This window comes from Sinocyclocheilus grahami, unplaced genomic scaffold (genome assembly GCF_001515645.1).
Source record: "Sinocyclocheilus grahami isolate Dianchi unplaced genomic scaffold, SAMN03320097.WGS_v1.1 scaffold116.1, whole genome shotgun sequence".
NCBI classification, from domain to species: Eukaryota; Metazoa; Chordata; class Actinopteri; order Cypriniformes; family Cyprinidae; genus Sinocyclocheilus; species Sinocyclocheilus grahami.
The window spans coordinates 2,113,328-2,130,551 of record NW_015505295.1 but is presented as its reverse complement, the minus strand read 5'-3'; the positions used below and the strand labels follow the sequence as shown (position 1 = coordinate 2,130,551).

The 17,224-nt window shown below is 36.8% G+C and overlaps 2 protein-coding genes across 4 annotated transcripts in view; one reads left to right on the top strand and one right to left on the bottom strand.

Moving 5' to 3' along the window:
* Positions 1–1,257, bottom strand: part of hsf1 (heat shock transcription factor 1) — a 21,690-nt gene extending 20,433 nt beyond the window's left edge. For all 3 annotated transcript variants that reach the window (XR_001609677.1, XM_016277884.1, XM_016277885.1), the window contains exon 1: positions 847–1,257. Coding sequence is in view for 2 of the 3 variants with exons in the window: in XM_016277884.1 (XP_016133370.1) it covers positions 847–972 (126 nt within the window). In the remaining variant the exon portion in view is untranslated. The remainder of the gene's footprint in view (positions 1–846) is intronic.
* Positions 1,258–1,456: 199 nt separating this feature from the next.
* bop1 (BOP1 ribosomal biogenesis factor) overlaps positions 1,457–17,224 on the top strand; it is a 109,152-nt gene continuing 93,384 nt past the window's right edge. Inside the window, exons 1-3 of the mRNA XM_016277881.1 lie at positions 1,457–1,709; positions 2,193–2,444; positions 15,717–15,866. Of these exons, the coding sequence (XP_016133367.1) occupies positions 1,656–1,709; positions 2,193–2,444; positions 15,717–15,866 (456 nt within the window). The 5' untranslated portion in view covers positions 1,457–1,655. The remainder of the gene's footprint in view (positions 1,710–2,192; positions 2,445–15,716; positions 15,867–17,224) is intronic.

Sequence of the window (17,224 nt, the reverse complement as noted above, 5' to 3'; positions counted from 1 at the left end):
CACACACACACACACGATGCGCAAAACTCCGCATTTGAACAGTCAATAGTAAATACTTAAATTAATAACAAAACAGTAACTGATTCAGAAGCACCAGACTGTCATACCAAAGTCAGAATTACCTCCTCTCCTAGGTTCACGAAACGGTCGTCCATAAAATGCATTGCTGTTCTGTTGTAAGTCATCTTAAAGATTCCTAAATGCATCTACTTTCGGAAGGCCAAATAAAGTGCTTTTGCTTTCGCACTCAAACACACAGCGTCTCCCTGACATGACTGCTTCAACTAACTGCGGTTACTGAAACCACGCCTTCTTTCTTTGCGTGCACATTTGGGCGGCATTATGCTAATATTTCCACATAGTGACGTAGATATGTGGGGGCATGTTAGAACAAGCCGTTTTAGGAGGGCGTGGCAGAGTCTTATCTTTGATAAAGAATATCTCTTTGGTTTTGACACTTTAGTCTTTGCAACTTTAGGGATCTTATCTATTCACAATCAGCTTGTAACACTCCAAAGAGAAAGGAAAACTTGAAATCGCATCATATGACCCCTTTAAAACCTGGAAAAGTCAGATTTTCATGATGTCTCACTTTTAAGCCTAAACTGGTTCATGACGACTGAATATAAATCGATAAGCAAAACTATCTCAGGCCCTTTTAACCCAAGTATCAACAGGGCCACTTATAACACAAGGTAAAAGCTACAGTAAAATTCAGGTCCCTGTGCCTCCAAATCAGAGGTTATTTTAGGCCTACACTAGCTCATCACAGATGAATCCACCTGCAATCCTGTTCTGTAAACCTTCCTCAAACATCTGAAAGCCACGACCAGCCTCGGAACTCACAGGACTCCAGCAGATTAACGGGTCTGTGTCCGGATCCTCCACCAGCGTCCAGAGTTTGGTCAGAAACGCAGGTGCATTACTACCCGAGACCATCACACCTCCGGGCCCCACACTGTGATACTCCATCACAGATAGTTTAGTGATTGCTTCCGACGACAATTACACCTCTGTTATGAGTCACTGATGAAGAGCAGAGTTACACACTCAACGTGTGGCTACACGAACGCAGATTACACCAATCTGATTCTATTTCCACCTCGAAGTATCCGGATCCCGTTTAGAGAGCGATATATAGGCTTAAATTAATTTAGATAAGTGTTTTTGATCATTCAAAAGTAGTGGAAATTTCCATTAAATCCCCACTGCGTAGTAAACAAGCAGCGCTGAGAAGAGTCGCGCTCTGATGACGCCACCGCGACGCGTCTTTAAAAATATAATACACTTTTTTAAAATGAGTTTAGACACAAAATACATAAATAAAAGCACATAAAATGTTATCTGTAATTGTTTAAATGTGTTTAAAACGGTTAATTTGTACAAATAAAAGGTTTAAATGTGCACGCGTTCACCGTTGAACTTTAACCTTTTGCTGCAGACGCAGTTTTAATAAAACGCACTCAAATCGAAAGCATTATATTTTTTTTTTAGAAACGACAGATTGTTAGTAAATGCAGATTAAGGATATTTGAAAAGAGACTGTATAAAAAATAAGTAAAACAAACCGACGGCGTCGCCGTTTGACCTTTGACGTCATCGATTCGAACCCACATGGTCGCATTTTCAGCACGCGTCCAACGCACAGCGGCACCATGACTAAATTAAAAAATAAGAAACGAAATTTAGAAGAGAATGAAGACGAACAGGTATGATTTGATATTATACTGATACAACGTTGTTTTGAAGCAGTAAGAGGCAGTTTATACATAATAACACGCGTGTTTATATAGCGCGAGGTTGACTTGAGGTCTTCTGACTTCATGAGTTTGAGATTAATAGTACAAAATGATTTGTATTACTTATTTAATGAATATTAATAGACTGTCAATAGACACGTGTGTTCACAAAGGACGCGCCCCGCTTCCCCTAACCTCGGTTATGTGTATACTGTATTATTATATTATATTATATACTTTACAGTCAAAAGTTTGGAAACACATGGCCAGGAATATATTTTTCATGTCATTTAAACCCTGCTTAAAGTTAGGTTGCAGACAAATATGAATTGTACTTCTGTAGGAAATTCATTATCAAAAAGCAAAATTTGGTTTAAGTGTGTTTTTATTATTATGCAGTAATGAGTGTGTTGTGTTTGTTTTGATGCATTTGTGATGGTCTTTCTTTCTCAGCTGCCCATCTTTGATAAGGACGGCGGTGAAGATGCTCATCTAGATGATGGTGATGAAGATCAGGGTGATCTGTCGGACAGTGAAGAAAGCGTCTTCTCTGGGCTTGAAGAATCAGGAAGTGAGAGTGATGATGAGGAGGAGGAAGATGAAGAGGATGGTTCTGAAGAAAAGAGCTCTGACATAGAGGAGGATAAAACAGCCGACGGTGATGGAGACGATCAGCTGTCTGCCAAAGAAGTCATCAAACCTCAGGTACAGTGAACCAGCACGTTGACACCGATTTAAAGTTGCCTTTTAAGTGGTGAAATCCACTCTTAATTTGAATATTGATCAGGACTGATAGTGTGCAGAAGGCAGATTTATGGCACACAACTTTACACACAACATTTTGATGCACTCTGGTGATATGAAATTGTGTTTTGAAGGATTCATTAAAAGACTTGATCCATAAAGTTTTAAATACTCTGGTGCATGTATAATCATACAAAATAACAGAGTTGTAGACCATAAACACCTGGCTTATGTTATATATTTGTTCCCCATGGCTGCACATTGATGCCATCAATAAATGTATGCACAGAAAGGCATGATATTATGCCATATGCATCTTCAAAGTCTGCGATCATCTACATGCACAATTTCCTATTAGCAGTCTTGATGTCTGACCTGCAAAAGGCCAATTAAGAGACTAATAGTCTTTTCAGCAGCATGAATAATCTCACTGACAGAAATATTCATTTTAAATCAAACCACAGTATGCCATTGTGTGTATGTAGTGACTTCAGTGCTGAAAATAGAGGGGATATTATCATGATTAGTTGGAGGTTCTGATTTGATCAGATATGGTAATTTGCCTGAAAGTTTGAGAGCCGCTGGTTTTCTGTTATTTACTATGTTTGCAGCTCATTGTCCTGTACAGATGTGATTTCCATTAGAACTGTATTTGTTATTGCCAAATGTTTTGCATTTAGCTGGCTTTCTGTCATATGGAGGACATGGCGTTAAATCATATATAAATAATCTGTCATATGGAGTGTCACATTTCTAGACGGTGTTTTGGAATGTACTGTGATTCCAAAGTTAATTTGAACACTTCAGCCAGACAAATGTCTGCATGTCATCGCATTTTGTAACCTGATATCAAAGCCGCTTGCTTTAAAGAGAAACACTAGTATTTGCATTTATTTATTTAGCAGATGCTTTTATCTAGATATCTAAAGTGATTGTAAGGAAGCAATAACATGAGAGGTGCTAAAAATACAACGTTTCAAATAGGGGTCGACAGATATGTGTTTTTCAGGGCCGATGCCGATTATTACAGGCCAAGTAGACCGATAATCAATATTTTGAACCGATATACTGTACATGTCTGGTGTTAACATTAAAATGAATGTCAAAATTAAGAATAACAAGGGCTCTGAGGAAGAACTGCCTTCACTGGTGTTGGTTGTACTTCTTACTCTTGTCTTCTTCTGTGCATCCATCTACAATAAGGGTAATATAAAGAGAGAGTTAAAAGTGGGGCCACTGTATGCTTCATGATTAAGTCTATGAATACTGTACTACAGCTAAACAGTTTGGGGAAATGAAAGTATTTGGCTTCAATAATTTACATGTTAGAAATGTATGTGTAATAGCATAACCTCTCATAATTCTTTATTGATTCTTTTCTGATGACTAAATCATAACCTACAAGAGGTGACTGTTCAATTCATCATCTAATGCACATCAATTGATTAACTTAAAAAAGCACAATGGATATAATAAGTGTAAATAATTTAATTATCTTCATAGCTCCATTGTAGAAGTTGTTAAGAAGACCGCAACTATTTTAATGAAACTATAACACTAATAGCCTATTTTAGGCAAACTTGGTTCAAAACATGGGGGGGGAATTCCCCTCTTAGGTGACTCTTGTGAGAGGGGGAAGCAGCACAGACTGCGCTTTCACACAGGAGTCCACTACTGATCCGTGGCTGTTTACCACAAACAGAACATTTATCCAATAGTTTGATTTCAAATCCAAACATTGTCACTGAAAATGCTTTTTCAGCATTGAAATTCTTTTTTTTTTTTTTACACAGTACAATAATACAATCTTTCACAGACATGTTTAAACACGATAAATATAAGCAACACATTATTAAATGCTTTTTACTTTCGCATTTACTTCTAGATTTATATATTAAGTTGCTCAAGCAATTGGCAAAACATTTAAACTACTTTTCTTATGTTATCACAAACTTACCATTGACAGAAATAGTCCGCTCCACTGCCTTTTCTTTTGCATTTAAATCTTTATTACAAGCAATCCTGCGGTTCATAAAGAACTTTGTTTTCCTACCTCCACGAGTGCCATCTATTATTGCCTTGTTTATCTAAAAGTGCTCTTTCCCTTTAAACCTAGCCAAAAAGCCATATGTGTTGACTGTGAATCACAGTAGACTTTAATAATATACATTTATGGTGTAATTACTACATTTTTGTGTCAATCCATGTTCATATTTACTGCAAACAATGCGCTGTTACTTTGAGCGCTTGCAGCGTAGCGTAGCAATAGACTCGGTGCGGAAACGATCTCGGCACTGCAGCAGACGCACCGCTCCTGAACGCACTGACGGACCACAACCTGAATGCTTTAATCCATTAACATGAGCGCGGAAAAAAATACGCACCACGTATGCACTGCAAACAGAGTAATGTGAACATGGCGTTATGTGTGTGCGGCTGTGCGCTGCGAGTGTGCATGAGCGCACGGTCTCCAGGAGAGCGTGCGAGCGCTGAATGGTTAAACACTGGTAAAAATTAAAAAGAAATGCAATTTATAAACTTTAGTGACGATGTGACACTGCCTCGACTGTGCACGTCACAATTCCTGTCTCAACTGTGCAGCGTGCAGCTCGCTTATAGACAGACGCGATGTGGTGATTTGAAGCCATTTGCGTATTTTGAGAGAGAAAGAGTGAGAGTGCGCGCGCACAGTGATTCACTCACGCCGTTTGTGAAATTATGTCTCGCACAAGGTTTTCAAATTACTTTCTAAGTTTATTTATTTATGAAGAAATATAGCATTATAATTTTCACCCGCGCCAGACTGAGACGGTGCCGCTGCATGTCATGCCAAACCTCTCATGGCAGCGTCATCAGCTTGAGATTGGCCTTTTAGAGACCACCGATCAATCATCCCAAAGTGATTATCGGCCGATAGTGATCGGTAGCCGATCAATCGGAGCACCGCTAGTAATTTCCATTAGTTTTAATTTACAGTTCAGTGCAAATGATTAATTAATTTCATTTATCTTTTAATCAAATGAATCATAAAATGAATGAATCATAAAAAATTAAAACATGGAAGAAATAGCGTATTGTGTGGTTATTCTTTTAAACATAAGTTGTAATTGTTGTAGTAGTAGCTAAACCAAACTTTTATTTTGACGGGTTTGCCATGAGAAGTTTCTGTAGCCTATGTATATGATATGACGATAGTTTTACTCACATGAGTAAATGCTCATGAAGTAACTCTCAGAGCAGTTCTGGGGATGTTGTTCATGTATTTATGTCCTCATTTAGTGAGACGGCAGATGCTGAAAACACAGTGAGCGTCACGCACTTCAGTATGTGTGTAGTAAACAAAACCACGCGTCTGTGCCATTCACATATACAGAGACACGCAGAACATCCACGCTGATTGGTCGGACTCGTGACTCCCAAAAAATTAGATGTGCGGTGGGCGGAGATTGCTTTAGGCCACAGAGTGGTGGTTTCTGACAGGCTGCATCAGAGCCAGATAGCGTGTTTCAAAATTAAATAATTTTATCAGCAAATCGGTTTTGAAAATGACCGATACCGATAATCATAAAAATGCTTACTATCAGCGTTGGGAAAAAAAATTGTGAATCAAATCGTGAAATCAAAATCGTGAATCGAATTGTGAGTTGAGTGAATCGTTACATTCCTATTTATTGTATATAAACAGTGGTGGCCAAAATTATTAGAGCACTAGTATTTTCACCAGCTAAAAAATGGTTTTAAGTCCGTTATGTCAGTAGGAATTATCGGTTTACATTTCCAAACATTCATTTTGCCATTAATTGTAATAATCTAGTGAGATTTTTGTCTGACAGCAGCCAGTGCTCCACACAGAGATCTGATCTCATCGTCATCCAGTCTGTCTGGAATGACATGAAGAAACAGAACAAACTGAGACAGACTAAATCCAGAAGAAAATCCTTGGAGATGAACTGTGGAACGTCTCCGAGATGCTTCAAGAGACCTCCCTGCAATCTCTGTGTGGAGCACTGGCTGTTGTCCGAAATGGAAAAAGAAAAAAAAAGTTAAGTCAGCTTTGAGAAAAGATCCTGCTGCATTTGAGCAGAGATACTGACACTTGATTTGATGTTTTAGTGTCTAATGCAGTGACATTCAGATGTTTTTAGCTGTGACCTAATTAGGACTGCACGATAAATCACATGTTATGTTTAACTAGGGCTGGACGATATGGCCAAAATTGATATCACGTTATATTTCTTAATTTTGGTCGATGCGATAAAATTCCGATATCGATATGAACACTATTTATCTGAAATAGAAATCTTTTGTAACATTATAAATGCCTTTATCATCACTTTTGATCAATTTTAAGCATCCTTGCTAAATAAAAGTATTAATTTCTATAATTTCTTTCCCAAATAAATTATAAAAATGATACTGAATGGAATAGTGTATAATGTTACAAAAGCTTTTTATTTCAGATAAATGCTGATCTTTGGATCTTTCTATTCATCAAAGAATCCTGAAAAAAAATGTACTCAACTGTTTTAAATATTGATAATCAGCAAATCAGCATATTAGAATGATTTCTGAAGATCATGTGACACTGGAGACTGGAGTAATGATGCTGAAAATTTAGCTATGTATGATCACAGGAATAAATTACATTTTAAAATCTATTCAAATAGAAAGCAATTTTAAATAGTAAAAATATTTCAACATTTTACAGTTTTTGCTGTACTTTGGATCAAATAAATGCAGAATTCTTTAAAAAAAACTTTTGACTGGTAGTGTAGGCTGATTATTCTTATAGATTGAAACAAATGTGCTTCAGCCAGAAAAAAGGGTATGAAAAGTGCTCCGAGTCGCTGCAGAAAACAAAAAAATTGAACAACAACAAAATCTGGAAATGTTGCTGGAGACGGGCTTATTTAAAATGAAAACTCATTCTCTGCCAGCAGGAGGCGCTTTTAGAGTGATAAAACTAGCGGTTTCTCCACTTTCACATTGAGCAGCATTAACTACACAGAGCCGTTGTTCACCGACAAGCTGTGCAAAAAATCGTGCGGTTATGAATGAGGTTTTGCGCAGCTTGTCAGTGAACAACGGCTCTGTGTAGTTAATGCTGCTCCATGTGAAAGCCCGCAGGTGATGGAGATTTACCGCTGATTACAGAAGCGGCTTTACTCACAAGATGTGCATTAAACATCGCATGTGATTTATCGTGCAGCCCTAGACCTAATTGTCCAAATACTTTTTGGCTACTGTATATAGGGTTGGGCGATAATTCGATAACGATAATTATCGCGATATAATTTTCCTCAATAAAACAATATGAAGAGTTTGATAAATGTTCGATATAATGTTTGTATGCCAAAAGCGGAACGAAACAGGGCAACTCATTTAAAGCGCGCCACTCAGACCACTCAGATCACAGTTCAAACTGCAGCGCGGGGCGAGCTCACTAGAGCAGATGCGTTTACTCGGTTTACTCATGCGAGCACTAAACAGCGCTGTGAGATCCAGTGTTTGAATTCAGCGATGAACACAAATGACTCTGTGATTTAAACTAGTTTAAAGCCAAACAGGAGAAACTCTGTGTGCATGAGACAGTCAGAAGGCTTTTCAATCTACACGTCGCCATCATTTACCATGGTTTTACTGTAGTAACACTCACTGCACCATGGTATTATGGCAGAAATGTGGGATATTCACGTTGAATTTTATTACAGGAGTAATGGTATATAATTATAGTACGTATTTGTGATTAAGCTATAGCGTGTGCATTTATATAGAGTGTTTTTAGACTACTGTTTTTCATACAAATAGGCTATCTAAAAACCATATAGTTAGATTTTTACCATGGTATTGAGATTATATATGTGTGGTTTTAACTGTGTTTATCATGATCATTATAATATGATAATCAAGTATTATTTAATGATAGAACTTTAGTAATTAAAACTTGATAACCATGTATGAATGCATAGTCATTTTAACTGAACTTAGGTGGTGGTGCTTTTTTTGGTCATTCAGTGTTTCTGAAAAACTAACAAAAATACTGATAGGATAATAATGATACGAATTCTACTAATAAGAACAATATAAAACGCACTAAGGATTAATGAACTGCTGGATTCATGAATATTAATCAGGTTGTGTGCGTTTGCTCGAACAGCTATAGCGTGTGCATTTATATAGAGTGTTTTTAGACTACTGTTTTTCATACGAATAGGCTATCTAAAAACCATATAGTTAGATTTTTACCATGGTACTGAGATTATATATGTGTGGTTTTAACTGTGTTTATCATGATTTAAATGTATGCTACCAACCCTCTACGGACACCTTGGCAATTGAATCGCCATTGGCTAGTACATTTTTTTTAGTTTACTTGCCAGACTGATTGATATATACAGTGGGTACGGAAAGTATTCAGTCCCCCTTAAATTTTTCACTCGTCAGTCAATCATTATAATATGATAATCAAGTATTATTTAATGATAGAACTTTAGTAATTAGAATTAAAACTTGATAACCATGTATGAATGCATAGTCATTTTAACTGAACTTAGGACTGGTGGTGGTGCTTTTTTTGGTCATTCAGTGTTTCTGAAAAACTAACAAAAATACTGATAGGATAATAATGATACGAATTCTACTAATAAGAACAATATAAAACGCACTAAGGATTAATGAACTGCTGGATTCATGAATATTAATCAGGTTGTGTGCGTTTGCTCGAACTGATTTGCAAAAATCGAAATCAAAACGGGGACGATAATAAGTGAGCGCCAGCCAATGAGATTGGCGTTTGCGCATTAGTCCCGCCCACTACCGGAGAAAGCGGCATTTCTTAAAAGCTGAAGAACTCCAAAGGAGTGCTGTTATTTTGACAGGAAAATACAACAAAGAATATCGTTTACATGTAGCGCGTCAATTCTCTCTCTCTCTCTCTCTCTGCATGTGTGTGAGACAAAGTGACGACGAGCGCCTTCACACTAGAGTTTACGGTACGTCAAATACAGGTGCGCTGCTCATCCATTGAGATGAACTGAAAAATAGCACAGATCGCTTCGCTTGACGGAGAGTGAAACTCTGAAGCGCTCCGTCAGAGTGTTCGGCGAGTGAAAATATATCTGTGCTAAACTTATACTTAGTCTCCAACTCACACGCTGGCGAGTAAAATCTGAGAATTTATTAGCCAGTGGCTAATATTAGACATAAATTATTCGCCCAGAGTGAAGATTTAGTCGCATATGCGAGTGATTTACTCGCAATGTAGAGGGTTGGCTACTGTGGGAGACCAATGCTTAATAAAAAAAAAACTTGGTCAGAATAAATTTAACCATATAAAACAGAGATTGCTACAATTTTTACAGATATGAAAAATGATCATTTTTTTTTGGCCATATCGCCCAGCCCTAATTGTATATAATTTCCACTTCAGTCCCATGAGTGAATGAGTGAGCTGTCTCTGGACTTCACTCTCTAGCACCTTCTAATGGTCCATCACTGATAGTGTGTGAGTGCCTCTGGCTGCCTCCCCTCGCCCCGCTCTGTTTATCTGCTTCTGTATTAATGGATGTCAGAGAGAAGGAGGTCGGTTGTCAAACTGTCATTCTGTGTTGCACTTACAGACAGAGAAACAAGTGATCATGATAAATGGCAGGTGGCCGGCACAGAAAAAAGTCTTTATCTATAGCTGTGAGAATGTGCTTCAGTCTGCTGATGAACTCATAACTCAACAGCTGTCAATCACGTCTGCGGGTCTGTAATGGCATCACTGCAGTAGAATAACGCCTCGCTCAGAGAGAACTGAGACACACGAGTTTCATATTGTTACGTTTTATATATAAAAAATTTTTGCTAAATTTATGCCTCCAAATGTCGACATGTTGCTTGTCTTCTTTGACTGTTCTAGAATGTGAATGTGAATGTGTAAATATTTATTTTATATCTGCAGTTTCAAATCTCAGTTATAGAATTTATAAAGATGAATTCATAATATTATATAAGAAGTTAGAAATTGTCAGTTAGAAATCTACCAGCAGTCTTGTAATTTTCTGTCTTGATTTATGTTTTTGTGAATTGAGTAAAAGTTAGGTAGTATTTGTTACTGGTAGTATATTAATGTTGTTCATTTAAATTCAGTATTTTTATGAAGATCTCATTTACCATAGTATTGTGTATCCACTATATGTAGTCCTTGCTAGATATCACATCGATACTGACAGTTGCAATATATTATTTACTCCATTTTACTCATATTAACACTACTGTTCAAAGGTTTGGGGTCGGAAAGCCTTAACGTGCCTTTTGAAAGTAGTCAACAAGGATACAATAATTTGATTTTAAAAAAAAAAGGGTAATACTGTGATATATTACAATTTAAAAGAACTGTTTTCTATTTGAATATATTTTAAAATGTAATTTCTTCCTGTGACGCAAAGCTGAATTTTCAGCATCATTACTCCAGTCTTCAGTGTCACGACGACGAGCGCCTTCACACTAGAGTTTACGGTACGTCAAATACAGGTGCGCTGCTCATCCATTGAGATGAACTGAAAAATAGCACAGATCGCTTCGCTTGACGGAGAGTGAAACTCTGAAGCGCTCCGTCAGAGTGTTCGGCGAGTGAAAATATATCTGTGCTAAACTTATACTTAGTCTCCAACTCACACGCTGGCGAGTAAAATCTGAGAATTTATTAGCCAGTGGCTAATATTAGACATAAATTATTCGCCCAGAGTGAAGATTTAGTCGCATATGCGAGTGATTTACTCGCAATGTAGAGGGTTGGCTACTGTGGGAGACCAATGCTTAATAAAAAAAAAACTTGGTCAGAATAAATTTAACCATATAAAACAGAGATTGCTACAATTTTTACAGATGTTACTGATTTTGATAATGAAAAAAATTTACCTCCGCAACCTAATTCAAGCTACTATCAAATGTGCATTTTTAAAAGACAAAAAAATTATTATTATTAATATTATCAGGCAACCCAAACCTGTTTCTTTATTTGAAACCATATCACTCATTAGAACATGCAGAAACTAAGAAATACATTTTTCTATTTAGATATTTATTTTGTTAAATCATTATAAGAAGCCCAAATGAATGGTCTGGTTTCTACAACTTTCATTTTGGAGCAAAAATCTAGCTTTAAACTTGAAAGAAATAAAGATTTGACATTTATCGTGATTATCGATATCGACTGATATGAAAAAAATTATCGTGATCATTTTTTTTTGGCCATATCGCCCAGCCCTAATTGTATATAATTTCCACTTCAGTCCCATGAGTGAGATAAGATGCTGTCTCTGGACTTCACTCTCTAGCACCTTCTAATGGTCCATCACTGATAGTGTGTGAGTGCCTCTGGCTGCCTCCCCTCGCCCCGCTCTGTTTATCTGCTTCTGTATTAATGGATGTCAGAGAGAAGGAGGTCGGTTGTCAAACTGTCATTCTGTGTTGCACTTACAGACAGAGAAACAAGTGATCATGATAAATGGCAGGTGGCCGGCACAGAAAAAAGTCTTTATCTATAGCTGTGAGAATGTGCTTCAGTCTGCTGATGAACTCATAACTCAACAGCTGTCAATCACGTCTGCGGGTCTGTAATGGCATCACTGCAGTAGAATAACGCCTCGCTCAGAGAGAACTGAGACACACGAGTTTCATATTGTTACGTTTTATATATAAAAAATTTTTGCTAAATTTATGCCTCCAAATGTCGACATGTTGCTTGTCTTCTTTGACTGTTCTAGAATGTGAATGTGAATGTGTAAATATTTATTTTATATCTGCAGTTTCAAATCTCAGTTATAGAATTTATAAAGATGAATTCATAATATTATATAAGAAGTTAGAAATTGTCAGTTAGAAATCTACCAGCAGTCTTGTAATTTTCTGTCTTAATTTATGTTTTTGTGAATTGAGTAAAAGTTAGGTAGTATTTGTTACTGGTAGTATATTAATGTTGTTCATTTAAATTCAGTATTTTTATGAAGATCTCATTTACCATAGCCCTAGAGAACTGAGACACACGAGTTTCATATTGTTACGTTTTATATATAAAAATTTTTTGCTAAATTTATGCCTCCAAATGTCGACATGTTGCTTGTCTTCTTTGACTGGCGTGTGTTCTAGAATGTGAATGTGAATGTGTAAATATTTATTTTATATCTGCAGTTTCAAATCTCAGTTATAGAATTTATAAAGATGAATTCATAATATTATATAAGAAGTTAGAAATTGTCAGTTAGAAATCTACCAGCAGTCTTGTAATTTTCTGTCTTGATTTATGTTTTTGTGAATTGAGTAAAAGTTAGGTAGTATTTGTTACTGGTAGTATATTAATGTTCATTTAAATTCAGTATTTTTATGAAGATCTCATTTACCATAGTATTGTGTATCCACTATATGTAGTCCTTGCTAGATATCACATCGATACTGACAGTTGCAATATATTATTTACTCCATTTTACTCATATTAACACTACTGTTCAAAGGTTTGGGGTCGGAAAGCCTTAACGTGCCTTTTGAAAGTAGTCAACAAGGATACAATAATTTGATTTTAAAAAAAAAAGGGTAATACTGTGATATATTACAATTTAAAAGAACTGTTTTCTATTTGAATATATTTTAAAATGTAATTTCTTCCTGTGATGCAAAGCTGAATTTTCAGCATCATTACTCCAGTCTTCAGTGTCACGCATTTTAATATGCTGATTTACTGCTCAAGAAACATTTATTATTATTATGATGGAACTTTTTGTGCTGTCTGATGTGTTTGTGGAAACGGTGATATATTTTTAATGAATAGAAAGTTTTAATATATTTAATATATCATATATAATTAATAAATTCATTTTAATTAGACATCTTTTGTAACATTATAAATGCCTTTACTGGCACTTTTAATGAATTTGAATCTTTGCTGAATAAATGTATTGTTTATTTTGAATGTATTCATATTTTTAATGATTAATAAAACATTATTATTATTATTATTAATTATTTATTATTATTTTACTTATTATATGTACAGGATAGTCCAGACAGGATAATGACACTTGAACCATGAGCCAGCAGCTCTTGTATGTCTTCTGCCACTGCTAATTTATCAGAAATTATCCATCATCAAGGCTGTTGGTAGACTTTATAACAGACGTTAAGATTTCAGAGTGGTCCTATTTAGCAGCCACTACTGATAATAACTGGCCTGTTTTGGTCTACCAGTATAGTATTAGGCCCTTCACATGTGAGCAGAAATTTTTCATGGAGTTCCTCCAGATCTTTCTGCTCTCGTTTGTCAGGATCAACAGCACCTACAGTGTGAGGTTCAGGGCCAAAGTGTTTGTGCTCCAGCGGATGTCTGACTTTCCGCGGGGACACTATCAAATTCACAGCTTTGAAATCTCTGTCTGGCGTTGCAGCAGAGACCGTGGGACGTATTGTTCCCGTCTCGACCCAGTTAATCCGCCCCCCTGGCATGTTTTTTTTTTCCTGTGCTCTTGTTGCGGGTCTTCTGAGAGACTGATCACAGCTCTGACTGATGCACACCAGGCAGAAGTTAATGTGGCCGGAGACGTTATGATTCCCGGGAGGATTCCCGCCGCCCCTGCAGCCGTGTGTCTGATCCAGCGGCGGCCGTGCTCGCGCAGCGTGAGGGGGTGGGAGATGACATCGGGACGGGGGCGGAAGAGACCGGAAGGGCTCATCTTACCGTGAAACTTTTTCTCTTGCTTTAACGCAGGCCTACGCCTACGTAAAACGCGCGCTGCAGACACGGCAGGTTTCCATCTCTAACACACGTGACTTGCTCCAATGGGGGCTTGCGAGGGCCGAGCGTCTTGATGTGGATTTAACTGGGCTTCAGGGAGGAAGTGTTTCACTTAGCTCTGCAGTCCAAGAGATAGCGGGACGTTAAGGAGCCGTAAATCAGCACAGGTTGCTCACCTGCCCCATCTCGGGCTCGTGGGAGACGCGGCGGCTCAAAGCTGCTCTTCCTCTCGACCCTGTTTGGAGGCTTTCAGTCCGTTTGGCCTTCTCGTGACTGATGGGCTGTGGTAAATAACGGGCGGTACTGTGAGCTTTCATCCCCGCTGTCCCGGCGTCTCGGGCAGGATGTGAGGTTCTGGTGACTGCTTTTCAACGGCACATGTGTAAATCATGCAGAGGAAGTTTCTGCGCAAAATGAAATAAACCACATATCTGAAACATGTACACTGTCATGCTGCCATAAAAAGACGGTGTCTGGAAAATTCTGTACTGAAGTATGTTTTTCTACAACAGCATTAAATAACTGGCTGCTTGTATACCTGTACTGAAAAAGTAAAAAAACCTGTCCGGTTCATATATCAGTTCATTTTGCAGAAATTAAATTAAGCCTTTTTAAGCAAAATGTGCATAGTTTTAATAATTTTAATGACAATTGAGCACAAAAATATTTTGATTTAGTTTTTAATTTTTATAATTTAATTTGTTTTTGTATCATGTTAAACTAATGAAAATTAGAAATGTTGCTTTGGCATATGGCAACATTTTTCAGATTTTTTCAGTTAACATTTATTTTATTTCACATAATAAAATGTTTTTTGTTGTTTTAGTTATAGTAAACCTGGTACATACCAGATGCATACCGTTATTATGCTAATAAGTAGCGCTTGTTACATTACAAAATGACTTGGACTAATTACATTAGTTGCATACAGTTATGCTACTGTATATATCCTACTGTATGTCTGCTATACTACTATATATCCTACTGTTACTAGTTTCAGAACAATGTAAATAAAGCAACTTGGACAATGTAAAAAAAGTAACTTATACTGATTGTTGTACTGCAACTTTTTGTTGTTCTTAACAATTCCAATTTTTAATTCAATTTTTTTTCTTGATTCTTGTTCTGCAAAAAGAAAATGCAACAAATACAACAATTTAATGTATAAATACATTGAATAAAAAATAAGATTCATGATTTGAAATTGAGGAAATGGTATTTCTCACATTACAAATGTGAATTTAATTGTTAAGGAAAAAGTAAGAATGTAAGAAATGTAAAATTAAGAAAAAAAACTTGATTGGGAATGGACGAAATATGGGATTCACTCAAAAGAAAAAACTTTTTTTCTTATGCTCAGTTTTTAGCCTATTTTATTCTGTTTATAGAAAATATTTGTCTGTGTTTGAATACATAATTTAAGGTTTCGGAAACAGCTAATGTTGTTTAATTTTTTTGTACAGACTGATGGCCAAAATTCAAAGGAAAAGAAGAAAAAGAAGAAAGCTGCTGGAAAGGAGGGAGGAGAGGAAAGTGTTGCATCCGTCAGAGACAGCGGCCTCCAGATTTCCTCTCAGGTGGACGAGTATGAGCACGACACGTCCGATGAGGAGGTAAGAATCTGTCCATCATCCAGACCAATGTTCAGCCCGCAGACCAGGACAAGCTCGTCCCATGTCAGAACAATCAACATCTCATAAGTCTGTCAGATTTAGTTTGAAGTCTATTTTTCCACAGCTGTCCATGGCTGGGAGAGATTTTAAAAACACTGTCCTTTAAAATGTACCGGGGGAACTGTCGTTTTCACCAAAATACCATAGCTACAATGGTAAAATTGTAGTAATGTGATATTGGCAGCCACTAGCATAACACAATGTTTCTGAAAATGTTTTATATTGTTTGAAGGAGATTCCATATTCACTTATGGAAGCGCAGTAGTGATTAAACCATTTTTGTAGGAACAAAGTGTGAGACTGTATTGAAACCGTATTTCTTTTGACAGAGAAATAAGCTGTTTTGGGATTTTTAAATATTTTTAAAGGAGAAATATTTGAAATTCTGCACTTTAAGCAAACGATGCTCTTTGGATCGTCTCAAATCATGCTGAAGAACGTGATCATCAGGTTTTGTTGATGTCAGCTCCAGTGGCGCTCTAATTAAATGTTTTAATTCAGCTCTTCACTCAAATTTTCATGCAACTTCTAACATCACAATCATTTTGTAATCAAAATGTTGTTTTCAATTTGAAAAGAATAGTTCACCTGTGGTCTCAGACTGTTGGATGTTCGATGTATTTCTTCTTTTCAGGTCACTGAAAATCCATGGAAATGTTTTTTGTGCTCAGCTCTTATTTCCATTAAATTCCAGTTTCCAGTTCAGCGAGTCTGAATATCACCATTGTGTCCAGGTGTTGGTGCACCTGCATCTGTTGCGATGTGTCCTTTGCGTGCTGTCCTCTTATCATTTGTTTCCAGATGGCCATTTGACTTTCAACTCTTTTGACTTTTGTTTGGATGCATAACAAATGTATAATTTGACTACTTGAGGGAATTTTGGACTCTTTATGCACAAACTGAGTGAAATAGCAGCTTAATTTCACAAAAAACTAGATGGCAGAAATGCATAGTTTCACCGTTCGTGGAGTTTCTTAGTGAGTTAGAGTGAGTTTTATTCAGGTTTCTTAGATTAGGTAATGACAGCTGAGGTCAAAGTCACTCTTTAGTGTAACAATAGAGGAGTAGTTCACCCAAAAATGAAACATTTTTGAAAATTTACACTAAGGCCATCCAAGATGTAGATCATCGGTGGATCATTTGCAGTGAATGGGTGCCGTCAGAATGTGAGTCCAAACAGCTGATAAAATCTGTCCTGATTCAGACAAGAATGACTTTTTTACTGGAGAAAGCAATATTATGAATATTTTAGCGGAAACAACTGCTCAAATTTTGAAAAACATATATTAATTGTGGTT